The sequence below is a fragment of the Choloepus didactylus genome, chromosome 21 (assembly GCF_015220235.1).
Source record: "Choloepus didactylus isolate mChoDid1 chromosome 21, mChoDid1.pri, whole genome shotgun sequence".
Taxonomy (NCBI): domain Eukaryota; kingdom Metazoa; phylum Chordata; class Mammalia; order Pilosa; family Megalonychidae; genus Choloepus; species Choloepus didactylus.
Window position 1 is genome coordinate 41722384 of NC_051327.1, and position 27795 is coordinate 41750178.

Sequence of the window (27795 nt, forward strand, 5' to 3'; positions counted from 1 at the left end):
AAGTCGACTGAAATTCGTCTCCGAAGATAGTATCCACCTACTGAGGCTGTTGTGAGAATAAACGAGAAAGCGCATATAAAGCCTTTGCTGGGACACGGTGGGTGCTCTATAATTGTTAGCTGTACTTCCTAACACTAGGAAGTGTTTGCCCCCACTAGAATGTAACTCCATGAGAGCAGGGACTCTGTCGGTCCTCTTCCCTGCTGTGTCTGGTGTTTGGCACATGATGAACTGAATTTAATAAATGGCCTAAGCGTCCTGCCGCTTCAAGGCACCCCGGCCTCAGTTTCCTTGCGAGCCTAATGACGGAGTCACTAAGATCCCTTCCAGCCCTACAACCGTTCGACGGCTCTTCTATCTCGCGCCTTCTCTCCTACCCAGCTTGAAAGCCTCTCTGTCGGTCCGCGTGCCAGAAAGAGCCCAAAACCACTTTGGAACGCTAGCCTGGGCTCGCCTCCGTTGCCATGGCATCGGCTCCGCCCCCGAGTCCTGGAGATCTCGGGCTCTGATTGGCTGGACAGCCGGCGCCCTCTCCCGATGGGCCCGCCGCCGCCATTGTGCGGCGCTGGTGCCCTCAGAGAGGACTAGTTACGGCGAGCGCCTTAGGCTCTCACCCTCGACCTTCGCGCTCCCGTCCTGGGAGTTCGGCGGGTCCGGGACTCCCATCCGTGCCGGTGCGGGCGCCGGCATGTGGCTGTGGGAGGAGCAAGGGGGCCTCCTGGGCCCCTTCTCCTTCCTGCTGGTGCTGGCGCTGGTGGTGACGCGCAGCCCTTTGAATGCCTGCCTCCTCACCGGCAGCTTCTACATCCTGCTGCGCTTCTTCAGCTTTGAGCCGGTGCCCTCCCGCAGGGCCCTACAGGTGCTCAAGCCCCGGGGTCGCATCTCCGCCATTGCCCACCGCGGCGGCGGCCACGACGCGCCGGAGAACACCCTGGCGGCTATTCGGCAGGTGAGTCCCCCCACTCCTCGGGCCCTTCCGCCGCTCCCGGGGGTCGGACCTCTGCTCGTCCTGCCGGAGGTTCCCCAGTCTCCGCCGGCTAACCCTCCCAGGCGTCCAGTAGCCCACAGCAGTGCATTCCGATGGTCCTCGATCTCCCCCAGGGTCTGGGAAATCTCCCGACTTCAGGTATTTATAGAATACTTCAGCAAGTATTTATAGAATGCCCGCTCTGCGCGAGGCACTGAGGATATCTCCATGACAGACAGGGTCTCTGCTTTCGCGGGCTTCCTTTGGAGTGGGGAAAACAGTCCTAAACAAGTGAACAAATAAACCAGACACTTTAAGTATCTGCTTGAACTGCAATGAATAAATAGTGTAATGGCATAAAAATTGACTGGGGCGGGGTAGATTATGCTATTTTAGGTAGGGCAGTCGGGGAAGCCCTCAATGAAGAAGTGACATTTGAAGCGAAACTGATGTTAGGAAAAGGAGCCAGCCAAAGGAGGTGTGGGGATAGGGGGTGTTTCCAAGAAAAGGGAATAACAAGTGCCAAGATCCCGAGGTGAGAAAGATCTTGGAGTGTTCACGGAAGAGGCAGTATGTGGTCTGACTTCTTCAAGAAACAGAAGAGAAGCCAGTGTATGAATGAAATAGGGAATGTGGTCAGGTCACCTAGGGTCCTGGTCAGCAGTTGAGTTTATTTTAAATGGATCACCCTTAACCAGAGCTGGGGCTTTGCTTGTCCTCTAAAGGACCTTAGTCATCTCCTTATCACCCCACCTACCTGCCCAAACACACACAACTTGGCAGCCTGACTGGGTGGGTCTGATCAATTTCTGCCCCTCCTTTTCACAAGGCACTTCTTAGAGTTTTGATCCCTCCCAGCTCCTGGCAGTCTCCTGACTTCACAATAATGACAGCTTGCATAGTAAGAGAGCTTTTCAGTTGACTAGGCACTTTGCGTCTATGGAAATTCATCTGATCCTTTCATTTCTTCGAGACTTTATTTTAACATTGAATGTATGGGAAAACTGAGACTCAAACATGCACAGCTCCTTCCAGAATTCAGCTTTCTGATTCCAAGCCTAATAATGCTCTTTATCATCAATTAGAATATGTTCCAGGATGTAAAAACTTTGACTGACTGTCCTTTCTTTGTCCAGCTGAGGCTGGCTTGTGTAAAGAGCATGTTACTTAAGGCTCCAGACAGGATCATGACAAGGGTGCAGGCAAGCAAGGTCCTTGGGGCGCAAAATTGAAAGAGGCGCTCACTCTGAGTTGTGCAAGTACGGGTCAGTGTCTAACAGTGATTGTCTCCTTAAATTGTGCTCCTGGGGCACCTCTCCTCACCTTCCTTCCAACCCTTACCTCAATTTCCCATTCTGTAAAATGGGAATAATGTTGGTGTCTACCTACTAGGTTTGAAGATTCAGTGAGATAATCCTCATCAAATTCTTGGCCTGTGATAATGTTGCCAGAGCCTGGTTGACACCCAAGGTGAGCTCTGGTGTAGGTTCGTTTTTCTTGTCTCAAGAAGGAATTCAGGGACAAGAGGAATAGTAGCAAGCAGTAAAGTTTATTTGAAAAGCTGGCCAACACAGGGAAATAGCAAAGGTTGGTAAGAATGAACATACGCTGGACAGTTAGTGCAGGCGGGGCCCCAAGAGGGGGGGTACACCAGGTTGAGCTATGTCCAGACCTGTTGCTATGCTTTAGGCTAGGGTTGGGAGTGGAAATTCCCATTCTCTCCCCACCCTGGCTTAACCTCTCCTTTTCTGTCCACCTGGCTATCTCAGCTGATTCTGAGAAATAGGGTTTGGTCCTCCTTTTGCTTGGCCCCTCCTTTTTGCTCTCCATCTGGCTATCTATGGCTTGATGCTGGCTCTCCATTTGAACTAGCCGCCGCCGCCCCTGGCCTGCCCCAGGTGCCCTATTCTAGCCTGTCTCAGTTCCCCCTGAAAGAGTAATACACCCTTAATCTTAAAGGAAAGCTGATGGACAGAGGTCAGTCTTCTGGAACTTCTTCTTGCTGTCATGGGCAGTTGTCCCTGCCTATTTGGCAGTAAAACTCTTGATTCTAGTAGAGGCAGAGAGTAGTTGGTCTTGACCTGGGAGGTCAGCATATTTGCGAATCAGCATGAGTTTATCCTGAAAAGCTTATAGCCTGTTGGAGACAAATTTGACAAGAAGGTTAAACAAGCAGGGACCAAATAGGAGGATGACAAGTATGGGAACTTGGGGCCCTACAGAAGGAAGGATGCAGGATAGCAGGTTAGGGAAATTGGAAAAAGGCCAGGTTTTATTAGCATTTTCTCTTAGTCTTACTGCTTGATCCTATAGGCCTCTGACAGTCTCCACCACTTGGTGGGATTTGTTCACATAAAAGCAACATTTCTTTTAGAAATAAACAAGTTCCTCCTTGCACAGCAGTTAGCATGTCTAGTGTTCATCTTAGAAACAGTATGAGCAGTTTCTGTTTGAGTTGGAAATGCTTCTATCCACCCAGTAAAGGTGTCTACAAAGACTAATAAGTACTTAAATCCTTGACAAGGTGACTTTTGGGTGAAGTCGATCTGCCAATCCTCTCCTGGGTATGTTCCCCATCTCTGCACTCTGCACTGGGGGCATTAGGGCTGGTGGCTGGGCGAGGTTGCTGGAATTTGGATTGTTAATAGCACATAAAGCACAACTCTGAGTAACTTTCTTAATGGTTTTGGCTAAATTCTTTCCTTCAAGTATTTTCCGTGCTAAAGTGATGAGGGCATCCCTGCCTAGATGGGTGGCTTGGTGGAGGCCTTGAATGACCTTGCACAGGGCAGGAAAATTCTCCCTTCTTTGACAAGCCATCCATTTGCTTCATAAACATACTTTAGCTAGTTTTTCTTCTTCCTGGGTGTAGACAGGAATAGTAAGGGAAAGAAAGGGGTCAAGAACTAATGCTAGCACAGAGATAGGGTCTTGGGCAGCTGCTTTAGCAGCTTTGTCTGCTCTGTCATTTCCTTTGGCTGCCAGAGAGGCAGGCTTCTGGTGCCCTGAGCAGTGGATTATCGCCACTTCCTGGGGAAGCAACACAGCTTTTAGCAGGCTAAGAATTTCTTGTCTGTGTTTGACAGGAGACTTATCATTAGTGAGCAGTCCTCTTTCCCTCCAAATAGCCGAGTGAGCAAGCAGAACAAGAAGAGCATACTTAGAGTCAGTGTAGAGGTTAACCCTTTTCCTGGCTGCTAGCATTAACCCCCTAGTAAGGCTATGAGTTTGGCTTTTTGGGCCAAAGTCCCAGGGAGAAAAGGCTTTGCTTCTATGACTTCCTGCAGGGGGACTACAGCATATCCTGCTTTTTTGACTCCCTCTTTTACAAAGCTGCTTCTATCTGTAAACCCTTCTAACTCTGGGTTGTCTGAGGGCTGCTCTTTGTAGGTCTGGCCTGCTAGAACAATTTTGAACTAGTGTCTCCATCCATGAGTGCTCGAGAGGTTCACTCTCTTGATCTGGGCTTATTAGCAATAGAGTGGCCGGGTTCAGGGTAGTACAGACTTGAATTTGAACCTCTGACGTGTCTTAAGAGCTGAACTTGATACTTCAGGAGCCTATTATTTGAAAGTCACTGATGTCCTTTTGCTTCTAGAATATCCCGGACTTGGTGGGGTGTATATACGGTTAGAATTTGTGCCCACGTTAACTTGGTGGCTTGTTCTATAAGTAAGGCAGTGGCTCTTACTGCACTGAGACAAGGGCCAGCCCTGAGCTATGGCATCTAACAGTTTGGAAAAAATATGCCACAGGTCGGGAAATGCTTCTGAGCTTTTGCACTAAGACTCCTAATGCTATTCCTTTCTTTTCAGTTACATATAGGAAAAAGGGCTTATTAAGTTGGGCAGGCCTAGGGCAGGCAGGCTGATGAGCACACTTTTGAGGGTGGTGAAGGCAGTAGCCTGCTCTTTTCCCCACTCTAAGGGGGCATTATCTTGTCCCCCAACGACCTCCTGTAGAGGCTGGACAGTTTCTCCTAATCAGGGTATCCATATTCTGCAATACTCTGCCATTCCTAGAAAGGCTCTTAATTGTTTTTTGGTTTCAGGGGGCAGTACTGAGAGCATAGCTTGAATTCTCTCAGGTGATAAAGAGCGCAATAAACCCAAGATAAAGAACTTTTTGCAAGGTAATCTGAGCTTTTGAAGGAAGTTAAGGGTAGTAATAGTGTCCCTGAGGGAAGCTTCCCTTGTAAGACTGCGAATTAGCAAATCATCCACATACTGAAGGAGAGAGCTAGATTCCAAATGCAGGCGGGCTAAATCTTGGGCTAGTGCATTCCCCAAAAGTTGAGGACTGTCCCTGAACCTTTGGGGTAGTACTGACCAGGTGAGCTGGGTGGAGGTTGCATCCCTCGGCCCATGCCACTCAAAGGCAAACAGAAACTGGGAATCTTGGTGTAAAGGTATGCAGAAGAAGGCATCTTTTAGATCCAGAACTGAGTACCACCAGGTGGAGTTCGGGATTTTATTCAGAAACGTGTAAGGGTTAGGACTATGGGGTGGAGGGGAATGACAAACTGGTTTATGGCCCTAAGATCTTGCACTAGCCGGTAAGTTCCATTTGTCTTTTTTAATGGGTAGAATGGGAATATTGCAAGGGGATTGGCAGGCAATATGAAGGTCTGCTTTTAGAAATTTTTGGTTAAGGGGTTGAATGCCTTTAATGTCCTCCTGCTTAAGGGGGTACTCTCTCTTTCTTGGGAAAAGCAGGTTTCTCCTAAACTGAATTGCAATAGGAGGGACGTGAATTGTTTTCCTAGGAAGGTCTGTTTCCCAGACTTTGGGATCCCCTTGATTTCTTAACTCTGAGGGGAGAGATTCTAGAGTGTTCTCAGTCCCAGTCAACACCATACTTAATGCTACGATACTTTCAATGGGGCTTTCGGGTTCTTGCTTTAACAGACAGCCTATTACTTGGATTTGAGCTCCTAATGCTTTTAGTAGATATCTTCCTAGAAGTGGAGTGAGACACTCTGGTATTACTAAAAACTTATGACTTAAAAAAAATACTACCAATTTGGCAAGGGAGAAATGGGGTGAAGGCCCAAGCCCAAAACTTCCCGTCTACTCCCACTATGGGACAGCTTTTAGAGGAGAGAAATCCGGAGTGAGAGGTTAAGACAGAGTAGGTGGCTTCTGTAGCAGTTAAAAAAATTAACAGTCTTACCCACTACGTCTGGAGACACCCGGGGCTCGACAATCTAGATATTCTTCGGCGAGATCCAGAGAGCCATTTACCCCCCCACTTCAGTCCTGGTTGGGGGCGGCTGACAGAGCTTTTGGAGAGGCCTTGCTCCTCCCTGGGGGCTCGATGCACTCTTGGGCCCAGTGTCCTGCCTTCCCACACCATGGACAGGGCCCTGGAGGCTCTCTCCATCCTCAGGGCTCCTCTTGTCCTTGGGGGCACTCTTTTTTCCAGTGCTCTGTCTCTCCAGATCAATGACAGGTTCCTGGTGGCTGCTTACCATTTACAGCTAAAGCTATGAGCCTCGCCTTATTCAGGTCCCTTCTCGCTTTCTCCTCCTCTGCAGTCCGGTCCCAATTATTAAAGACAGAAAAGGCAGTATTCATAAGGTCATTCATAGGTATTTGAGGTCCCGAGGATATTTTTTGCAGTTTTCTCCTTATGTCTGGAGCTGACTGTCCTATAAAGTAGGTTTCTAACATGACTTGTCCTTCCTCAGAGTCTGGGTCTACATTAGTATACTTTTTCATAGCCTCCACTAGCCTTCCTTGAAACAAAGCAGGGTTTTCCTAATCCTCTTGGGTTATGCTCTGAAGCGTGTTGTAATTTACAGGCTTAAGAATACATTTTTTCATACCTTCTATTAGGCAAGTAATTATATGGTCCCTTTCCTCCAGATCTTGTTGTTCCCTCTGATAGCTCTAGACAGGGTCTGTGCTAGGGACAGCTTCAGTCCCAGCCCTATACTATGTAGGCCGTTCCCCTTGTCGTTTATGTGCATGTCCTTGGGCTTCTGCCCAGATCCTCTGCTTCTCCTCGGAGGAAAGAATAACTTGAATGTCTCCCCAAGTAAACTTATAAGTTAAGACTAGATTTTTTAACTCCTCCATAAATTTGGAGGGGTCCTCAGAAAATTTCCCCAATTGTCTCTTACACTGTGCTAAGTTTGACATAGAAAAACAGACATGGACCCTTATAGTTCCCATATCCCCATTGGCTACTTCCCAGAGAGGATATATTCCGTGTCCTTTTGAATCTTATTCTTCCTTCTCCAGGGGGTGATAAGGGGTTCCACTGCGAGTGTGTCTGGCTGGACTTGAATAAGGAGGGGGTGCAGGGGGCCTGGAAGCCTCTCCCTGTAAAGGAGGAGGGTCAACCCGAGCCTCAGGTCTGATGGGCTCAGAGGCTAGGTTTAGGGGATTTCTGTTCCTGAAACTTTTTGATGCCTGAAGTTGTGGAGGCCTGACTAATAATGGATCAGTTAAAATACCTGCTTTCTTCTCTTCCTGAGATAAAAAGAATTTGTCTCTTATTTCCTCTTTAAGATAACATACTTTACAAGCCCCCCTCTTAGTCTTGTCCTGATAGAGGATCACAAAAAGTTGGAATACAGAATTTCAGACCATTTCCTTTCCCTTTTGCAAAAAAATCTAATTGGCATATGGTGTTAAAGCCACGAGGTGCCATTTTGTGGCCATTCTTCCCTCCCTTCTGATTTGTACTGGGGGTGCACTGCCCATATTCTGAAAGGAGAGAGAAAGATACTCACTGCAGCTGGCGTCCCGTGTCTGAGCAACTGAGTAGTTACCCTCACCATGCCACACCTTCTCGCTGGCGGGCATCCCCACAGGGGAGAAAACCATAGACTTGAGGAGACAAGTGGTCTGGGTTCACCCCTAGACTCCTGAGCTGGACCCAGGGGGCTGGTGAGCCAGACTTCTCACCCCTGCAACTTTGAGCCAACTGCTCCTTCTCCAATGCTAGGGCAGGAATTTTCCTTTTTCCTTTCCACATATTATTTTAAACTCTTAGAAAGAGAGATTGGGAGGTTTTTTTGCAAAGAAAACGGAGTATAAGGAGGGTCCTGTAGGGATGGGTAACTGACAAGAGTAGAGAGGACATGCTAAAGATAGAACTCAAGGGAAAGAACTTTCCTTTTAATTGCCTGATTTACCTGTTGGGGATGAAAGGTTTTTAAAAGGTATCTAGCTCCCCAGAGGGAAGAATGCCCTGGAAAAGGCCAGTAGCAGAATAAAAAGTGACAGAGGAGGCTCCTGAAACAGTCTTCAGGCCGTGGAAGAGGGCATACAATGGGGCAGGGCCAAGCGTGGGGCTCCTGTCACCCCTTAAAACATAGCTCCCTATCCACAAACCCAATAGTTACTCCTTGCCAGCCTGTGGTCTAAGGCAGGGTGGGGAGGTACACAGATGGGTGCCAACAAAAGGAGTCGCCGACACTTGGAGCAAAGGAGGGAGCGGAGAGATGGAAAGACCTGTGGCACCGAAGTCCGGAGCTGGCTTTTCCACCAGGGGTCAGAAAAAGAGACAGATGCTGTAAACATGTTCGATTAAAAGGAAGTTAAGATATGCATTTGTCAAGGAACTCAGTAGGAGATTGGAGTAGGAGGAGGATAAAGAGTACAAAACCTTTCATTTTTTAGGATTTGGGTAATAAAGAGCAGGCAGTTATATTCTGCAGCAGCTAAGACCTTATAGCACTGTGGGACTGTCTCCAGCCATGCTCTCAGCTCTCATCCCTCTTAGGGGCCGAACGCTTTCGGAAACCAGTGCTCATAACCTTATTTGGAAACCCCTCATAGACAAAGTGTCAGGAGAGAGGACCCTTCTGCCTTTCTAAGCGTTAAATCTTGGTCAGAGAGGAGGAAGATGGTCAGTAACAAGGGAAGGTGCTCTCTCTGCCAGGGGGCTATGAGGTCTGTCCATACGTCAGAGAGAATAGGGGAGCAAATACTTGGAGTTTGGAGTAGGCTGTGTGTCAAATGAGTAGCAGATGCCCATAAGAATAGCAAGAATTAAGAGGGGTACAGCACCAAGGAGGAGAGCGATTAGAGGGCATGGCCAAGCAGTACAGCAAGTGTCAGTGTCAATAGGTGTACCTCAGGCTGTCTTCTCACTGACAATCAACAAAGATGGGATCCTGGCCAGAGAAGGTCTCCTGGGTTGATCAGGGCTAGTCTGAAGAATTCCCTCTGGGGGTTGGGAAGGGAACAGGAGATCTAGGGCAGGTCACTCAAGTCCCCAAGGGAAAGACAAAGGCCATAAAGGAGAAGAGTAAGGACAAAGGCCACCTGGCACAACGGGAATCTGTGCCAAGGGGCATGGCTTATGAAGTGCAGTTTCAGTGGGCAGGTGCCCTCCTGTGAGGAAAATGACTTCTTTTCTAGTCCTGTCACGGTCGCCAGAGAGATGTTGCTGGAGCAACAGGGACAAGAAGTAGTAAGCAGTAAAGTTTATTTGAAAAAGCTGGCACAGTGGGAAATAGCAAACGTTGGTAAGAAGGAATACACACTGGAGAGATCAGCACGGGCAGGTGCCAAGAGAGGGGCCACACCTGGTTGAGCTATGTCCAGGTTTTTTGTGTTAGCCTATTGCTGTGCTTTAGGACAGGGTTGGGGGTGGAAATTCCCATTCTCCCCCACCCTGGCTTAACCCCTCCTTTTCCTCCATCTGGCTGTCTCAGCTGATTCTGAGAACTGGGGTCTGGTTCTTCTTCCACACAGCCCCTCCTTTCTCCCTCTGCCTGCCTATCTCAGCTGGTTTTGAGAAGTAGGGTTTGGTCCTCCTTTTGCTTGGCCCCTCCTTCTTACTCTCCATCTGGCTATCTCTGGCTTGATGCTGACTCTCCATTTGAACTGACTGACACCCCTGGCCTGCCCAGAGTGCCCTGTTCTAGGCTGCCTCACAGACCTTTAAGTATCTGCGAGAAGTGCAATGAAGAAATAGTGTAATGGCCCAAAAGATAATGGGCAGGGTAGATTATGCTGTTTTAGATAGGGCAGTCAGAGAAGTCCTCAAAGAAGTGACATTTGAACCAAAACCAAGGTTAGGAAAAGGAGCCAGCCATGGGATCAGGGGAGGGGGGCATTGATGAGGGGGCTGGGTGGGAGGTTTCCAAGGAAGGGGACTAGCAAGTACAAAGACCCCAAAGTGAGAATGATCTTGGAGTGTTCACGGAAGAGGCAGTATGTGGCCTGACTTCTTCAAGAAACAGAAGAGAAGCCAGTGTATGAAGGAAAAAGAAATGTGGTCAGGTCTCTTAGGGTCCTAGTCAGCAGTTGAGTTTATTTTAAATGGATCACCCTTAACCAGAGCTGGGGCTTTGCTTGTCCTCTGACTTTAGTCATCTCCTTATCACCCCACCTACCTGCCCAAACACACACAACTTGGCAGCCTGACTGGGTGGGTCTGATCAATTTCTGCCCCTCCTTTTCACAAGGCACTTCTTAGAGTTTTGATCCCTCCCAGCTCCTGGCAGTCTCCTGACTTCACAATAATGGCAGCTTGCATAGTAAGAGAGCTTTTCAGTTGACTAGGCACTTTGCATCCATGGAAATACATCCAGTCCTTTCATTTCTTCGAGACATTATTTTAACATTGAATGGATGGGAAAACTGAGACTCAAACATGCACAGCTCTTTCCAGAATTCACCTTTCTGATTCCAAGCCTAATGTTCTTTGTCATCAATTAGAATATGTTCCAGGATGTAAAAGCTCGGACTGACTGTCCTTTCTTTGTCCAGCTGGAGGCTGACTTCTGTAAAGAGCATGTTACTTAAGGCCCCAGACAGGATCATGACTAGGGTGCAGGCAAGCAAGGTCCCTGGGGCGCAGAATTGAAAGAGGCGCTCACTCTGAGTCGTGCAAGTGTGGGTCAGTGTCTAACAGTGATTGTCTCCTTAAATTGTGCTCCTGGGGCACCTCTCGTCACCTTCCTTCCAGCCCTTACCTCAGTTTTCCCTTCTGTAAAATGGGAATAATATTGCTAGGTTGTGAAGATTCAGTGAGATAATCCGCATCAAGTTCTTGGCCTGTGATAAGACCTCCTCAGATGTAAGCTGTTTACATCAGGAATCAAAAGGTGGCATGAGTCTTTAAAATCACCATAGTGTAAAGGTAAAAAATTTTAAGTCTGAAGAGGAAAGGGCATTAGGAAGGCAACGTTTAAGTCAATGGTGGACACTGAGTTTTGGCATTTAAAACAAGTTAAACTTCTATTGTGCCTCTCTCCCCTTGGTGCTTTGTGAAGGAAGGAGGCAGTAAGAATAGCTTTGCTAGTCTTCTGTTTAAAAATAAATCTAAAGATACTGAAGAATGTGTTTTGCATTCTAAACTTAAACTCAGAGATGCTTGATGAAGTACTATAGATGTACAAGAGATAGTATTGTCATGAAAAGGAAGATGGTATTTACTCTAGGAAAAAAAAGCATGTAATTGATGTTGACTTCCATTTCAACTTACCTTTGTGTAAGTTGCCTTAAAGTATAGCACAGTGTTAACTTGGCACGGAAGGTACTCATATTACCAGTGGAGCATATCTGGTTGACTATAAATCATTAAATGAATGAGGAAATATGTATGTGAAACACACGTAACACATGGTATTTCATATCCCATTGTGTTGCAAGGGACTTACAGCTAAATTCCATTCATATTGTGTACATTTCTGTTCAGCATGTCTTTAATATATATCATAATGATAATAAACATTGTGTCATATTGGTTCCTGTTCTTAAGAGGAAATGAAATGTGGTAATTCAGCTTGTTAGAATGTAAGGTCATTATGAATGAATCTTTTAGCCATCACAGTATTTAGCTGCTGAATTCAGCCTGCAGAAGACAAGGTGTGTCCTCCTTCTTGACTTCAAAAGAAATAAATAGTTTAATTCCATTGAGGTTTATTTTTTGTCCTATTCTTCCTTCTTTTGCATGTTTTCAGCTCATTGTTTGTATTCCTAAACATTGTACTATGTAAAAAAAATATCAAGGAAGACTTCCTGTCAGTGGTGGAATTTCCAGTAGATTACAAACTAGATCTAGAAGGAAAAACTTGATGGATGTGATATATTCCAAAAACAGGTATACTATTTAAACAGTGGGAAAGGAATGAAATTATACCCATAGTCTGTTCTCCACACAGCAGCCAGAATGCAGCTTTAAAAGTATAAATCAGATTATATCCCCCTTTAATTAGTGAGTGCTTATTGCAATTAGATAAAATCCAAATGCCTTTCTACCGCGTACCTTTCTCAAAGTCCCTGCTCACTCTGCTCCAGCCACCATGGATGTTTGTTAGTATGCTTTTGGCTTCATGTAAAGAAAACCCACCTTAAAATATCTCAAACAAGAAGGGGACTTATCTCTCATAATAAAGAGGTGTGTATGTTGGGGGGGGGGGGGCAGGGGGGGTGCCCTCCAGGATGGCTAATTCAGTTGCTCAGTTTGTGATCATCAGGCTCCCAAGTTCTTTTGATTTAAATGCTCTGCCATCTGCAGCATATTTCGCTGGACCTCATTGTTGTGAAGTGGCCATTGCAGCCCCAGGCATTGCATTCTTACACACCATATCTGCTCTCAAGAAAAGACTCCACTCTCTATTCCTTGTATTTGGCCCAGAAAGCCCTCCACCCCCGGCGCGTGTGTGCAAGTGCGCACACTCACACACACGCTAGGAATAGGCCACTTACTCTGAGCACAGGAGAAAATTGAACACTGGGGACAAGAACAGGCCTCTATCAACAGTAAAGAAGAGCCTGAATTTGGGGAGGCAATCAACATTTTCTGTCACCTGGGTAGCTCACACCTACTTGTGGCCTTCACATTATACTTGATGTTTCTTCTGTTTGGAAAACCCTTCACCCAGATCTTTGCATGGCTGACTCCCTTTCCTCATTGGGCTGTCAACTGAAATGTCCTGTTCTAGAGATAGGCCTTCTTCCCTGGCTGCCTTGTCTAGTGACCCCGCCTGCCTTCACCTTCACATTACCCTCTATTTTCTACCTCAAAACATTTATCACTATCTGAACTTACATGTTTGTAATTTGTTTCTCTCCACTAAAATGTAAGATCCATTAGGGAAGAGATCTTTTCTCTGATGTTTATCATTATCTCCTCATTGCCTAAAACAGTACCTGATAGATATTAGGCACTCAATAAGTATTTGCTGGAAGGATTGTGGACTGTGATGTACAAGTAGCCAATAAGCATATGAGAAAAGATGCTCAACATCATCATCCATGAGGAAAATGCAGGTCAAAACCACAGTGAGATCTGCCCTGCCCTCTACGTGGGACCTGACTCCCAGGGGTGTAAATCTACCTGGCAATACAGGATATGACTCCCAGGGATGAATCTGGACCCGGCATCATGGGTTTGAAAACATCTTCTTGACCAAAACGGGGATGTGAAATGAAATGAAATGAAGTTCCAGTGGTTGAGAGATTCCAAATGGAGTCGAGAGGTCACTCTGGTGGACATTCTTATGCACTATATGGATAGCACCTTTTAGGTTTTAATATATTGGAATAGCTAGAAGTCAATACCCAAAACTACCAAACTCCAACCCAGTAGCCTTGACTCTTGAAGACGGTTGTATAACAACGTAGCTTACAAGGGGTGACAGTGTGATTATGAAAACCTTGTGGATCGCACTCCCTTTATCCAGTGTATGGATGGATGAGTAGAAAAATGGGGACAAAAACTAAATGAAAAATAGGGTGGGATGGGGGGGATGATTTGGGTGTTCTTTTTTTACTTTTTATTTTTTATTCTTATTCTGATTCTTTCTGGTGTAAGGAAAATGTTCAAAAATAGATTGGGGTAATGAATGCACAGCTATATGATGGTACTTTGAACAGTTGATTGTACACCATGGATGACTGTATGGTATGTGAATATATCTCAATAATACTGAATTAAAAAAAAAAAAACCACGGTGAGATACCATTTTATCCCACCAGGATGGCTGTAATCAAAAAAGTCAGGCAATAAAATTGGAACCTTCATACACTGCTGATGGGAAAATAGTCTGGCAGTTCCTCAAAAAATTATAAATAGAGAGTTGCCATATGACCCAGCCATTCCGATACTCCTAGGTATATACCCAAAAGAAATGAAAACATATCCACACAAAAACATGTACACAAATGTTCATAACAGCATTATTCATAATAACCAAAATGTGGAAACAACACAAATGCCCATCAACTGATGAATGGATAAACAAAATGTGTTATAGCCATACAAATATTATTCAGTCATAAAAAGAAATGAAATACTACTGATGCATGCTACAACATGGATGAACTTGGAAAACGTCATGCCAAGTGAAAGAAGCCATTCACAATAGACTATATATATTGTATAATTCCAGTAATGAAATGTCCAGAATAGGCAAATCTATAGAGACAGAAAGTAGATTAATGGTTGCCTAGAGCAGGGGGTAGGTTGGGGAGAAATGGAGACTGGCTGCTAATAGGTACAGGGGTTTCTTCTTTTCTTTTCTTTTTTTTTTTTTTCCAATTTTATTGCAGTATGTTCACACACCATATAATCCATCCAGAGAATAAAATCAGTGGCTCACAGTATCATCATATAGTTGTGCATTCATCACCACAATCAATATTAGAACGTTTTCATTACTCCAAAAATAAATAAATAAATAAATAAATAAATAAATAAAAACACCCCAAAATCCCCTTATCCCCCCTATTATTTCTGTATATTTTTTTTTGTGGTTATTTTATTACTCATCTGCCCATACACTGGACCCAGGGAGTATCAGTCACAAAGTTTTCACAATCGCGTGGTCCCACGATAAAAGCTATATAGTTATATACTCATCATCAAGAATCAAGGCTGCTGCATTACAGTTCAACAGTTTCAGATATTTCCCTCTAGCTATTCTAATACACTAGAAAATTAAAGGAGTATCTATATAATGCATATGTATAATCTCCAGAATGACCTTTCAACTCTATTTGAAATCTCTTAGCCACTGAAACTTTATTTTGTTTCATTTCTCTTCTCCCTTTTGGTCTAGAAAGCTTTCTCAATCCCACAATGCCAGGTCCAGGCTCATCCCTGAGAGTCATGTCCCACATTGCCAGGGAGACTTACACCCTTTAGAGTCATGTCCCACATAGAGGGGGTAGGTGGTGAGTTTATTTGCAGAGTTGGCTGCGAGAGAGAGGCCACTTCTGAGCTACAAAAGAGGTTCTCTAGGGGTGACTCTAAGGCATAATTATTAGTAGGTGTAGCTTCTCCTTTGCAGAGATAAGTTTCATAAGGGCAAGCCCAAGATAAAGGGCTTGACATTAAATTACTCCAGTTCATTTTGATGACCCAAGGAAGTTCTTTTGTGTCCCCTTTGGAGTCAAACCCTACTCCCACCTCTGCCCCAAGGCAACCTTTGATCGGATTTCTATTACTATACTACACTATACTATTCTATTACTAAATTACTACTATAGTTTTAAACAAACATTTTAAATAAAATAAAAATTTTATAAAATTGCAGTATTTATATAAACTAGTTTATGTGAAATATGTATGTTTAGAAGAAAAAGATACTGTTATAAGATAAATTTCCCTAAATACATGAAAAGATGAGAGTGAAGTATATACTAATATGTAAATTCGAATGGGGGTTCATCCCTTTGCCTGTATAACTGGAATAACATGAAAGTATTGATAAAGGATATTGAATGCCACCAGTTTAAGAAACACTTAATATAGTGAGCGGTTCTTTTATAGACCTTTTGTTCTGTCTTTCGTTTTTAGCCTTAATAACATACTCAGAAAAGACAAATAAATGAACTACTCACTAGTTCTAGTATTCTTACTAAAATATGGGGTCTCACCATTGTTTTGTATTGTAGCCAAATGAAGATGGCCCTGATGAATAAAAGTATAGTTGAATCTAATCATAGTGCCAGCATCAAAGAATAAAGATAACATTTGTGTTATTGTGAGAGAGATGCACTCTACATACTGAGAATGTGATTTTGTTCTACCTTCTAAAATATATAACCCATGTTGATTTACCAGGACCTTATTCTGTCTTTAGAAAAGGTACACCTGTTAATCTCTTGTCAGTATAGATGTGTTATCATAATGATTTTTTCACTAAGACAAAATGTTTCTCTAATCATAATAGCTTATATCAAGTGCCAACTCTGAGCCAGGCGACAAGCTTGGCAATTTACACGTTTTATATCTAAATCCTCATATCAAGTCATTATAGAAGAATCATCTTAAAAGTGATGAAAATGAGGCTGGGCTGGATAAGTAACTTGATCTAGATGACACATCCAGTTAGTGATGGAGTTGGGATTGCAACCCATTCTGTTGTGCTATTTGTGTGTGTGTGTTGTAGAGGGACAGCGTGTCCTGTTTGTACAAGTGAAAATCAAACTTTGAGACTTAGAAGAAAATATGGTTGTATGTCTTTATAACATGAGAGTAGGAAATGATTTCTTAAACAAGGTAGAAAAGTCTCCACCCATCTAGGAACTGATTGATGAATTTGACTGTATTACAAAGGGCACATAAATAACAATGGCTAACATTATTTAAATGTTTACGCTGCCCTAGCACAATGCTTTATGTTGTTCATAGGTATATAGTGTGTAGTAAATACATGAAAATATATAAGGGAATGATACACACCAACTTTACGATGGTAGTTACCTCTGAGGAAGGAGGGAGAGAAATGAACAGAAGAATTTTAGCCATATCTGTACAGTCAGTAAAGTTGTAGTAGTAAAGAGTGCAGCTGCCACCATATCCTGGCTGGCTGACCCAGGGCAAATTTTTTGATGTCTCTTTGTCTCGGTTTCCTCATCTTTAAAATGGGCATAGTAATCATAACTACTGCAGAATTGTGAAGATCAAGTGAGTTAATACACTTAAAACACTTGGAATAGTGCATGACAAATAGAAAAGTCTTAGTAAATAAAAGCTATACCTTTTTTTTTCAGAAAGAGATTAAAGCAAAAATGACAAAATGTTCGCATTTGTTACCTTATTTTCTATCCTACTCTGCATGTTGCAGTAGACCATAATTAAAAATTTTTTTTTAATTTAAACTTTGATCATAATGAGCATTTCACACCTTCACTGTGATGAGAAGTCCGAGGAAGGAAATGTTGGACAGTGTGTCTCAGAGGAGCAGGCCCATAAAATTTAATGTTCAGGTTTTCCTTTTAGAACAATTTGAGTATACCTCATCAGGCTTACCAGCTTATTGGCCGACAGCCAGTGCTGCTCACATAAACAGAATGTAAAGTGTCCCTTGGAAGCAGGTTTGGTGTCTGCCCTACAGGGTGGCAGTCAGTCAACAAAAAATCAGACTCATCTTTATGCCAAAGTGATGAAATAGCAGACTAATCAACAAACACAGGGGAATCATCAAAGCTACTGCACAAGAGAGTGTAGGTAAACGGGAATTTGTCTAAATATTTGTAAGCCATTAATGACCAATGTAGTTAAGACAACCAGAGAAAACTGAAGTTCCAGAAGTCTCTCCATCTGCCACTGTGAGGGAGGAAAGAATAGAGAAATTGAAGTTTTTAAGGAATCTGTAAGTGTAGAAGTTGAAGTAAGACTCATACCCATGAAAAACAGATTGGGATGGTTGCTTTGTGTGGGAAGGGAAAGAAATCAGTAAGAGCGTCTATCTCTTACCCAACCCTGTTAGTCTTCTTGAGAGTTTAGATTGCAACATGACATGTGGCCATTTTACCTTAATATTGTTGATGTTTTTGTTAAGGCAGCTAAGAATGGAGCAACAGGCGTGGAGCTGGACATTGAGTTTACGTCTGACGGGATTCCTGTCTTAATGCATGACAACACAGTAGACAGGACGACTGATGGGACTGGTCGGTTGTGTGATTTAACATTTGAACAAATTAGGAAACTTAATCCTGCAGCTAATCACAGGTTAAGGTAAGTCATTTTTTGTCAGTTAAACATCTTTCAGCTTTGTTTGGAGATCACAGATGAACACTGGCACCTTCTAATTACATCTTCTAGTCCAGGAGAGATTTTTTTGTTCTGTTCCAAAGGTGCCAGGAAAATCAGAATTATAGCATTTATGTTTTTTAGTCTTTTCCTACTGAGGCCAAATTTGCCCTCGGAATTATTCTCAACATGATACTGTAGTCATTAACATGACAGTTACTCTGTACTGTCATATAAATTATAGAATCATGGAGGCTGAAAGCAATGTCAAAGATTTACTTCTTCAGGCACACCAGGAAACAAATTATGCATTCTTTAAAATCTTTAAATAAAAAAAATCACCTTTTAACGTAGCTCTTTTAACTCTTCGGGTCTTTGTAACAAACTTCTGAAGAATCACAGAATGCTAAGAGGAGAAGTTGTCTTAGAAATCATCTAGAGTAGCACTGTCTAATAGAAATTTCTGTGATGGTGGAAATGTTCTATATCCGCACTTTCCAATACCTGGACATGTGGCTTTTGAGCACTTGAAATGCGGCTAATACAATTGAGAAACTGCATTTTTAATTTTATCTAATTTAAATGTAAATTTAAATTTAAGTAGCCAAATATGGCTACTTCATTTGATGGTGCAGATCTAGATCACTCCTGCTTTTAAACATAATCCTAGAAAAATTAATTAACTTACTCAAGGAAACATAACTAGTTCATAGAGAAGCCAGGACTAGAATCTAGATATCCCAATTTCTAGCCCAAAGAAACTTCCACCACCTCATGCTGTTTCTGTTTGCCCCCAATGTTTCTGAACTCTGTAAGAATAAAAGTTCTTTCAGATGTCGAATCTGATCCCCTTCTGGTGGAATTTAAACCAATAGCTTCCAAAATAAATTCATCAGAGCTAGTCCTATAAGATAAATCTGCAAGAAAAGAGTTCTTTGATGAAATAAGTTTGGGGAACACAAGACTCTGGTTTCCTCTCTTGGGGATAGATGTGTACTCATCAATAAATTCTTACCTTTAACTTAGTGTTTTTTAAACTTATATGACCACAGTACCAGACCCTCCACCTCCCCCCACATACCCTGTCCACCTCTGTAACAGCTATAAACATCTTTGGAATTGGTATACTGGGTAAATATGCTTTAAAAATGGTTATTTAAATCTGTCTCCTCTTGTTTTCTTTATACTGAAAAATGTGTATTCATTGTTAATCATGTAATATCAGTTCTCTGGACAATGTTCAGTACTCCTTGAGCATTTTTGATCTGGTGATTAAGTTTTGATCCCTCCTAAAAGGTGATTCACACCTTATTTTTCTAGGATCTGAAAGAAATTAAAGTCAGTGAAAGGAAATCCTACCATAGACTGGAAAGAATATTGATAACACTTGAGAATTCCTAGTCCAAGCTGCTGGAATTGCTCTTTCCTGTCATTGGATGTTTCATTGTTCTACCATATGCAAGGGAAAGACGGGTTATAGTAAATAACAGCATTACAGCTAAGAAGAACTCAGGTTCAAAGTCAGCACTTAAAGTGAAAAATGCTTAGGCTCACTATCACCCTTAAAAATCCTATAAGAAAGTACCATATCAGAGTCAATATACCACCTTAATAACTCCAACACATCAGTCTTTGTTCCAGAATTGGAACAAATTTGATTGAACACCAAATTAAGTTAATTGGCTTGTGTTTAGGGACCATGTTGTAGAGAAAAGTAGGTATTTTCTCTAGAATTGTGCTCAGTGTGTGGAGACACTCATCCTGAGAGCGGGCATGGGAAACGACTGGCCAATAGAACAGCACGTTCCAGTCTCCCATCTCTCAGTCCCTGGGAATAGAATAGAATTTTCTTTTTCAGAAAATTATTCATTTTAAACAGTTACACTTAAATAAATACACAACAATAAAGTTTTAGGTGTTTCCAGGAATTTTTCTTGAGTTAGGGTTCTATTAGGGCAATTATAATTGTAAAATTAAATCTGTGAGGTTTCAGAGGTGGCATATACTCTGTCCTTTGGTCATTATGTTATTAATTCAGTGGAAATTCAGTGATTACCAAAAATCTAAATGACTTTTGTTGTTGCTGTTCTTTGGTCAAGAGTAGCTGTAATTTGGTTCAACAGTGTTGTAATTATCCTTGGACTTTGGTATGATTGAAGAAAGGAAGTTGGGGAAAGCACTCTTCCCTTTTGATTGGGAGACATTTGCAAAATGTCTGCTCCACTAAACTTTTATCTTTTTCTGTTTTTCCTACAATCTACTACTTCCTTTTCCCTCTCTTATAGGAATGATTTCCCTGACGAAAAGATCCCCACCCTGAGGGAAGCCGTTGCAGAGTGCCTAAACCATAACCTCACAATCTTCTTTGATGTCAAAGGCCATGCAAATATGGTACAGTTTATACCATGGACTTCACTTTTTTAAAAAAAGACATCTTATTTAATTGCTAGTCATTTCCAAAATTAACCAAATATTTTATTATTTATTCTTTTTTCTTAAATTATTTTTACAAATTACAATATATTTGCTTAATGGAAGTGTGCAATGCAAAAATCTACATCTTTATAAGGAAACGGTAAATTATGGAACTGAACCTTTTAACAACTCCTGATGTTCTACAACCAGCACAAAAGGAAAGAGTCAGGTTTCTTTTACTTGCATAAATCATTTACAAAAGATGTTAAATAAACAGTAAAGAAGCACTTCTGGAACAGACTACTCAAATGACCTCATAAAAAGGAATTCAGGAGTTGGACAGAAAATCACTTGTGTCTGGCTGATAAGTTAAGGGTCTTATATGGATAACTAGGTACTGCATTTAAAGAGAATTCCTGTAAATTAAAGCTTCTGGAAGCTAACAGGATTATCTTTACATAGATTCATCCCTTATATTAGATTTCTGGTATAGTTTTGCTATTCTGTGATTTGAGTAGTTATACTTTCATCAGAAAATTACTGTATTTTCTATAAAATGTCCGGTATTCCTAAATAAAATTTTGCGTAAATTTTAGATCATATACTTTTATCCACAAAAACATTATTGCAATAGAAATCAATGAGAAAATAGGGTACAGATTGTATTTGTTATCTTATAACCTGCTTTTCAAGTATACTTTTCCCCTATTTGGACAACTCAGGTATTGTTTTTTGTTTTTTTTTTTTTACCCTAGCAATACTTATAATCTGTAATGACCATGTACTGGTTGAGAATTCTGGTGGTGTCATTTTTTTCATTATTCCCTTGCTATAGTTGAAGGCAGTTACTCTTACAACCTGAACTGTGAGCTTAATGATATACTCTAATTTTAATATAGTAAACTCCCATTTTTTAAGAAAGAGGGAGACTGGTACTCTAGTTAATTTACTGTTCTGGTAAACTGATAGTTGTATACTATTCAGGATTTCCAATCAGTCTGCATCAGAATCACCTGGAGTACCTATTTAAAATGTAGATTCCTGGGCCACATCACCTAGAGAAGGGATTCTAAGTGTCTAAGATGGGGTCAAAAGGACATGCATTTTTAATGAGAACTTCAGTATTGCTAATGATGTGACTCATATTTGGGAACCCTCATAAGTCCCTACATTTCGTGTACTATTCACTGACTTTCATGCCTATCTCTTAGAATAAGGAAAAAAAAAAAAAAAACAAAGCCAAAATTCATCAAGTTATTTGAGATTTCTAGTTGGGAATACACAGATGTTTGGCCATGATGGGGTAGAACATAGTGAGCCAGTTCAACCAAGATGATAGTACCAGTACTGGTGACAAGTAAGAGCTAGTACAGCGCAATAGGCAAGATCATGGACTTTGCAGTGCAACAGACCTGATTAAACTGTGTCACTTACTACATTGTAACCTTAACTTGATAAGCTACAATTCCCTTATGAGCAAAATGGGAATAATAATAGAAACTACCATATAGGGTTGTTGTAAGAATTAAATAAAATAATAGAGGTGAAGACTTTCATGCAGTGCTTGTGTTAGTTCAATAAATGTTTTAAGGACACAACAACAAAAAACCCTTAAATAACCATGTCTCTTTAAGGGTCTTCCATTAAAAAGTGATAGGTATGATAGCCCAAATCCTATCTAAATGAGTAGGGCTTACTTAACAGAGTTAACAAAAGAAAATGGAATTTGCTATAGAGCCTAAACTCTAGGAAACATTTAGTCAAATAGCAAGAAAGCAACTTTGACTCTTTAGCTTTGACATGGGTAATTTCTAGGTTGTTTTGTTTTGTTTTGTTTTGTTTTTAAATTTGAATGCATTTTGTTGCCAAAATTTGATGATGGTTATGCGTGACTTTCTGAAAAGTAGCAGTATTTCAGGCAAACAACACTGCCTTCCACACAATATCTGGTGGACTCTTTTTTGTAGTTGTTAGCTGTTAATGATACTCAATAACCAGATCTGTCAGTTCACTAAGGGTTGCAAAATGTCAATATTTTAATTCTAGCATTTCTTTTCCATTTGTTAGCTGGACTATTTCTATGAAAAGAAACTTCTGCTTCTCTTGGGAAGAGTTGGGGGACTTTTCCAGTTGCCCTCCCCTCTTGTCCCATTGATTCTCCTTCAATGTTGGTGATACATATTGTATCTTCTCAGTCCCCTGGACTGAGAAGATCTAACTGTGGTTCCCAGACTGGTTGGCTCATGCTTCATCCAGGAAAGGCAGATGGGTGGTAGAGTTATGGGTGTAAAAGAACTTTTCGTAGAGGTTCAGCTAGTGTATAAGGAAAGGATTTTTTAATTTTGCTTCCAGCCTCCACTGACCTGCAGTCTGCCACACTTCCCAAAAGGATGACGAAAAGGTTGAGTCTCTCAACAAGACAGTAAAGTAGCAGTACCCCAGCTTCTTCCTTGTCTGCTGCCAATGTGTTTAAAATGTAACCCAATGGATAATGGAGTCTACCAGTTCATCTTTCAACATCCGTATATATTAGCCAACTTCTGATTTATGTGAGAGGTTGTACTTAATATATTGATAGTTAATGGCTGGGACTGTCACACTTTAATAGATTTTAAGTATCTGAATCTCTTTGTTTTACAGGCTGCTGATGCTCTAAAGAAAGCTTATATGGAGTTTCCTCAACTGTACAATAATAGTATCATCTGCTCTTTTTTGCCAGATGTTATCTATAAGGTAAAGTTAAGGATTTTTATTATAGATAATATGATGTTAGTTGATGGTAATAATGGGTGTTGGGCTCAGTAAGCATATGATTGATGCCTGTTAAACTGAACGCAATCAAGATCACAGTTAAGAAACTTCTTTTTTTATATTAAGGGAATATACTCATATCCCATTTTGAAATACCGTGATCCCCCTAGATCCCCTACTTTTACAGTGCCTATAAGCTCATTCAGATTACTTTGGTAAACTTTCTCAGAACAGAGAAGAATTATGTAGTCCTACTTATGACTAAATAATAGCAAAACATACATTCTTTTTTAAAAAAAAAACTTTTTTTTCTGGATAATTGAAAATATAAAAGTAGATGGTAGTATAATGAGCCCCCCTTACCTATCATCCAACTTGTTTCATCCATATCCCCCTTTATCTTTCCCAGTATTTTTTTTGAAGCAAATCCTACACATTATATCATTTCATCCCTAAAAAGTGCATTGTCTTTTAAAAGTGATTTCATTTTTAAAAAAAATAACCACAGTACCAATATTACATCTAAAAACTATTAACAGTAAGTCCTTAATATCATTAAATATCCAGTAGTATATAAATTTTCAGTAGTCTCAGAAATGTCATAAATAGTCTTTGGATTTTTTGTTTGTTTTAAATTGTTTATTTGAATCAGGACCCAGATAAGGCCTGTGTTTTGCAGTTTTAAGTCTTAAAACCTGTAAGTTCCCTTTCCACCTCTCTTTTTTTCTTTGTGATTTATTTATTGAAGAAACCAGATTATTTGTTTTATAAGGTTTACTCAGGTCTGAATTATGCCGATTATGCTGCCATGGAATAATTTAGTATATTCCTCTCCTCTGTATTTCTTATAAATAGGTAGTTAGGGCTAGAGACTTGATCCAATTAGATGTGATTATTTTGGCAAGATAATGCATAGGATGGGGGTGTTTTCCCATCTGGAGGCACATAACATCAGGTGGAATCTTTTCTCGTTATGTTAGATACTATTGATGCTCAGTGGTCATATCACTTTACTAGGAGGGGGTTGCTAAATGTTCATATTTTAGTTCTATCATTTCTTCATGTTTTAACTAGAATACTTGTGTAAAAAGAAATTTCTCGTCTACTATTTGATTACCTAGTAGGCAGAATAAACGCCTTATTTACCAGTTTCCAACATAAGGAAATGGTTCTATAGTATTCCTTAATAGTGACCAAAAGAGTCACCAGATATAAGCTGTCACTGTGAGGAATCAAGTCATGGGTATTCCAGACATCTGGAACAGTGTCAAGTAAAGGGCCAAATTTACTTGACCACAGAGCCCTTTAAAATGTAAGATACTTTCTCCAGAGGGACGTAGAGCCAGCCCAACACAGACTACAGGAAATCCATTCATGTCTCTCCATTTCTCCTTTTTCCCTCTCCACGTCCACTGTCCCCAGTTCTCTCCTCTCCCCACTCTCTCATCACACATCCCTCTTTACTTATACATATCTCATCTGCCTAACTCCACTTCCACACACCCTCCCACTCTCCCCCAGCCTCCTTTTGCTCTGGAAAGGGTCAAAGCCAACTAGCCCACCTTGAAATAAATAATGGTCCCATTTTCACTGAGTTCTAATTACTCATCCCTGGCCAAAATTTAAGCTGATATCCAATTAAAAGTTTATTTTTAAGACATTGTTAAAATCTGACCCCAAAATTGTGATATCTCTTATTGGAAAGATAGGATTGCAGTTCTTTTAGGATTGTGGAGTAATGTTCTTATTTATACTGTATAGTATACACTTTATATCCATCACTTTCTTTTCTCAAAGGGTTTATGTTAAAGTACTTGTTTAGTAGACGCAGGGGCAGGGCACCAACAATGACTACCACCTCAGAACAGCATGCTGGCTAAATCTAAAACACAAATGAGAAGTATTGGACTTAAGATATGATCATTATTTCATCTTCTAAAATTCCTTTTCAGATGAGACAAGCGGATCAGAATGTAGTAACAGCTTTAATTCATCGACCCTGGAGCCTCAGCCACACAGGAGATGGGAAGCCACGCTTTGATCGCTTCTGGAAGCAGTCCCTGCTTGTGATAATCGACATTATGCTCAATTGGAGCATGCATAATATCTTGTGGTACTTATGTGGAATTTCAGCTTTCCTCATGCAGAAGGATTTTGTATCCCCGTAAGTTGGAAGGGTTTTTTGTTCGTTTGTTTTTTTATCTTCTCCTTGAATGCTCTTCTTGGAAAGGAAGGATTAACAGAGCAGACAGCATGGATTGGTTCCAACCTGCAAAGCCCACTCTACCTTTATTCAGCTGGAATGCCACTAACTTCTTAAGTGGGAAAAGTTCAGGAATATTTCACTTTTTCCAAATCAGGTAATTAGATATTCTTGTTTATTAGTGCATTTTAAAGAAAAAGTGAATATGCCAACCTCTGATAAGAGAGGGATTAAATTTCATGTGATTGGCTCCCTTCGAAAACCAGCACAGGGTCCAGGGCAGAGCTACAACAAAGACATCCCATAGCCCTACCTCCTCATCCCTTCCGCCTTTCCTCCTGCTCCCCTATACATGCAGGCTCATTTCCAAGAAACTTTCCATTCCCTAACCTGCTTTCAGTCTGAATTTTTTCTGTGGCCTGTTTACTTGTATTTCAACTGGTTACATGCTTAATAATCCATAGGAACTGTAAGTTGCCTAGTATTTTAGGCATGTATACATTTATTCAATAAATATGTGTCGAGTACCCACAGTATTACAAGGTCCTGTGTGAAGAAACAAAGCCAGGGTCTCATTCCTCATGGCATTTGCAGTTGAGTGGAAGAGATAGAGTCTAATCAATTAAAAAACTCAATAAGTATAAAATGTCTCTGAGGGGAAAACAGTGTGCTTATGTGCATACACTGGGTCATTTGAACTGGTTGGGGTTGCCAGGAATGGCATCCCCAGGGAAGTGACAGTTAAGCCAAAGCCTGAAGGGGGAGTAGGAATTGTGCGAGAGAGGAGGGAGGCCATCCTGGTCCCAGGAAGACACACATGCTAAAGAATTTTGTCAGGAACATGGTTCTTTCAAGGAATTTGAGAAAATATGATATTCTGCAGCACAGCAAAGAAAGGGAGGGTGTGGTTTGAGATGAAGCCAAAGAGACAGGTAGCAGATAAGTAAGGCATGTTCTCAGTGGCTGTGTCAAGGATTTTTTTTTTTTTTTCCTTTATTGAGCCACCAGAGTTTTTTGAGCTGGAACTAAGGGGAGGAGGTTCATGGCATAATCACCTAGGGTTGGGATCCTCGTGATTGCATCCTCGACTGCAGTGTGGAGGCCAGTTAGGAGGCTTTTTCTGGACAGTGTTGGGGCATGGTGAATGCCATACTTAATGACCATTACATGTTCTTGGGGCAACTGGACGTTATTCTGACAGGATTGACTTTTCCCTTTTTCTTCAGGGCCTACTTGAAGAAGTGGTCAGCTAAAGGAATTCATGTCATTGCTTGGACTGTCAATACCTTTGAAGAAAAAAGTTACTACGAATCCCATCTTGGTTCCGGCTATATCACCGACAGCATGTTGGAAGACTGTGCATCTCCCTTCTAGACTCTTGCCCTGTGGAGGAAATGAGGGTTTAGAAATGACCTGCCAGCCTCATGCAAGGATATCGATGTAACCTGTGTGCCAGCCTAAGTCCTGGGGGACCAGGTGGCTCTCACAGCAGTAGTTGGCAAATGCATTTTTATCTGAACCAGAGCCAAACCCAGTCCACGGAATGCCTGAGTTCAACACACTTGTGCTTGGAAAATCTGGGTCTGAGAAAAGGCACAGCAGCTCCTGCCCCAGCCTAGCTGAGGTGCACACCAAGACCCAGTGAGGATAAGAACAGATTGAGTTGTGCCATATGAGGATGCGGATGCAGATGCATGGGAAATGCTTGATTGCTCCGAGCTGACATTTTAAAACTTGCCACACTTAAATGGACTTATTTTAAATAATTTTTATTCAGCTACATTAACAAAGTACTGTAGATATCAAACTTGTGGCCATACCAATAAAATCATTAAAAGGAAGACTAAGGGAAAACTGAGTACCTAGCCTCATCTCCTAAGGCAGAAGGAATTTAAGGAAGCCACCATATGTGGTCCAGCGAACAGGGGCACTAGAAAGGCTTCAGTGGCCAGCCACCAGGGTGCTGGGAAGTCTTGAAACCAACCTGAGGAAAATATTTATGACACCTTGTACTCTTTTTAGGCTTATTAGGATGCTCTAACCCAGATGATCATAGAATATCTAGGTTTGCCACTTCATTTTACAGGTTAGAAAATAAGACCCATAGAAGGGAAGGGCCTGGCTCAGTAATCACGGAGATGATGACATAGCAGAGCCAGATTCCTGAGCACTAAAATTTCTTAACTGTTTGCCAGCAACTGTACAAGTGGTTATCATGTATTGTCTTCTTTAACCCCCACAAAAATCAAATGGAGGAATTATCATCCTCTTCTTACTGATGAGGAAACTAAGGCATGGCAAAGTTAAAGTCACCAGTGTCTCAGACTCCAGAGTAGAAGTGGGATTCTAACCCAAGTCCGTCTAACTCCAGAGCCCCTGCTTTCAATTGCTCAGTGTCTGCCTTTATAATGTAGAACCCTTGATTCCCCACTTGGTGTTCTTCCCAACATAAGCCGTTGAGGTTTTTATAGTGAATTGAAACAGCAATATTTAAAATGAGGTTGAGTTT

At 41.7% G+C, this 27795-nt stretch overlaps 1 protein-coding gene across 2 annotated transcripts; it reads left to right on the top strand.

The window, feature by feature from the left end:
• The first annotated feature begins 554 nt into the window (after positions 1-554).
• On the top strand, positions 555-27127 carry GDE1 (glycerophosphodiester phosphodiesterase 1). Of its 2 annotated transcripts, none has more exons than XM_037815106.1 (6): positions 555-949; positions 17727-17902; positions 20203-20308; positions 22973-23065; positions 25036-25247; positions 26513-27127. In XM_037815106.1, exons 1-6 carry the CDS (start codon positions 689-691, stop codon positions 26658-26660), a joined length of 996 nt encoding a protein of 331 aa, XP_037671034.1. In that variant the 5' UTR covers positions 555-688; the 3' UTR covers positions 26661-27127. The 2 variants fall into 2 exon arrangements, with proteins under 2 accessions (XP_037671034.1, XP_037671035.1); XM_037815107.1 differs by having other exon boundaries at positions 811-949; positions 17731-17902.
• The last annotated feature ends 668 nt before the right edge of the window (positions 27128-27795 follow it).

Coding starts and splice junctions, on each gene's coding strand:
- GDE1 (XM_037815106.1), top strand. CDS start 689: ATGTGGCTGTGGGAGGAGCAAGGGGGCCTCCTGGGCCCCTTCTCCTTC. Junction 17,903..20,202: donor GCAGCTAATCACAGGTTAAG/GTAAGTCATTTT, acceptor CCTCTCTTATAG/GAATGATTTCCCTGACGAAA. Junction 20,309..22,972: donor TCAAAGGCCATGCAAATATG/GTACAGTTTATA, acceptor TTTGTTTTACAG/GCTGCTGATGCTCTAAAGAA.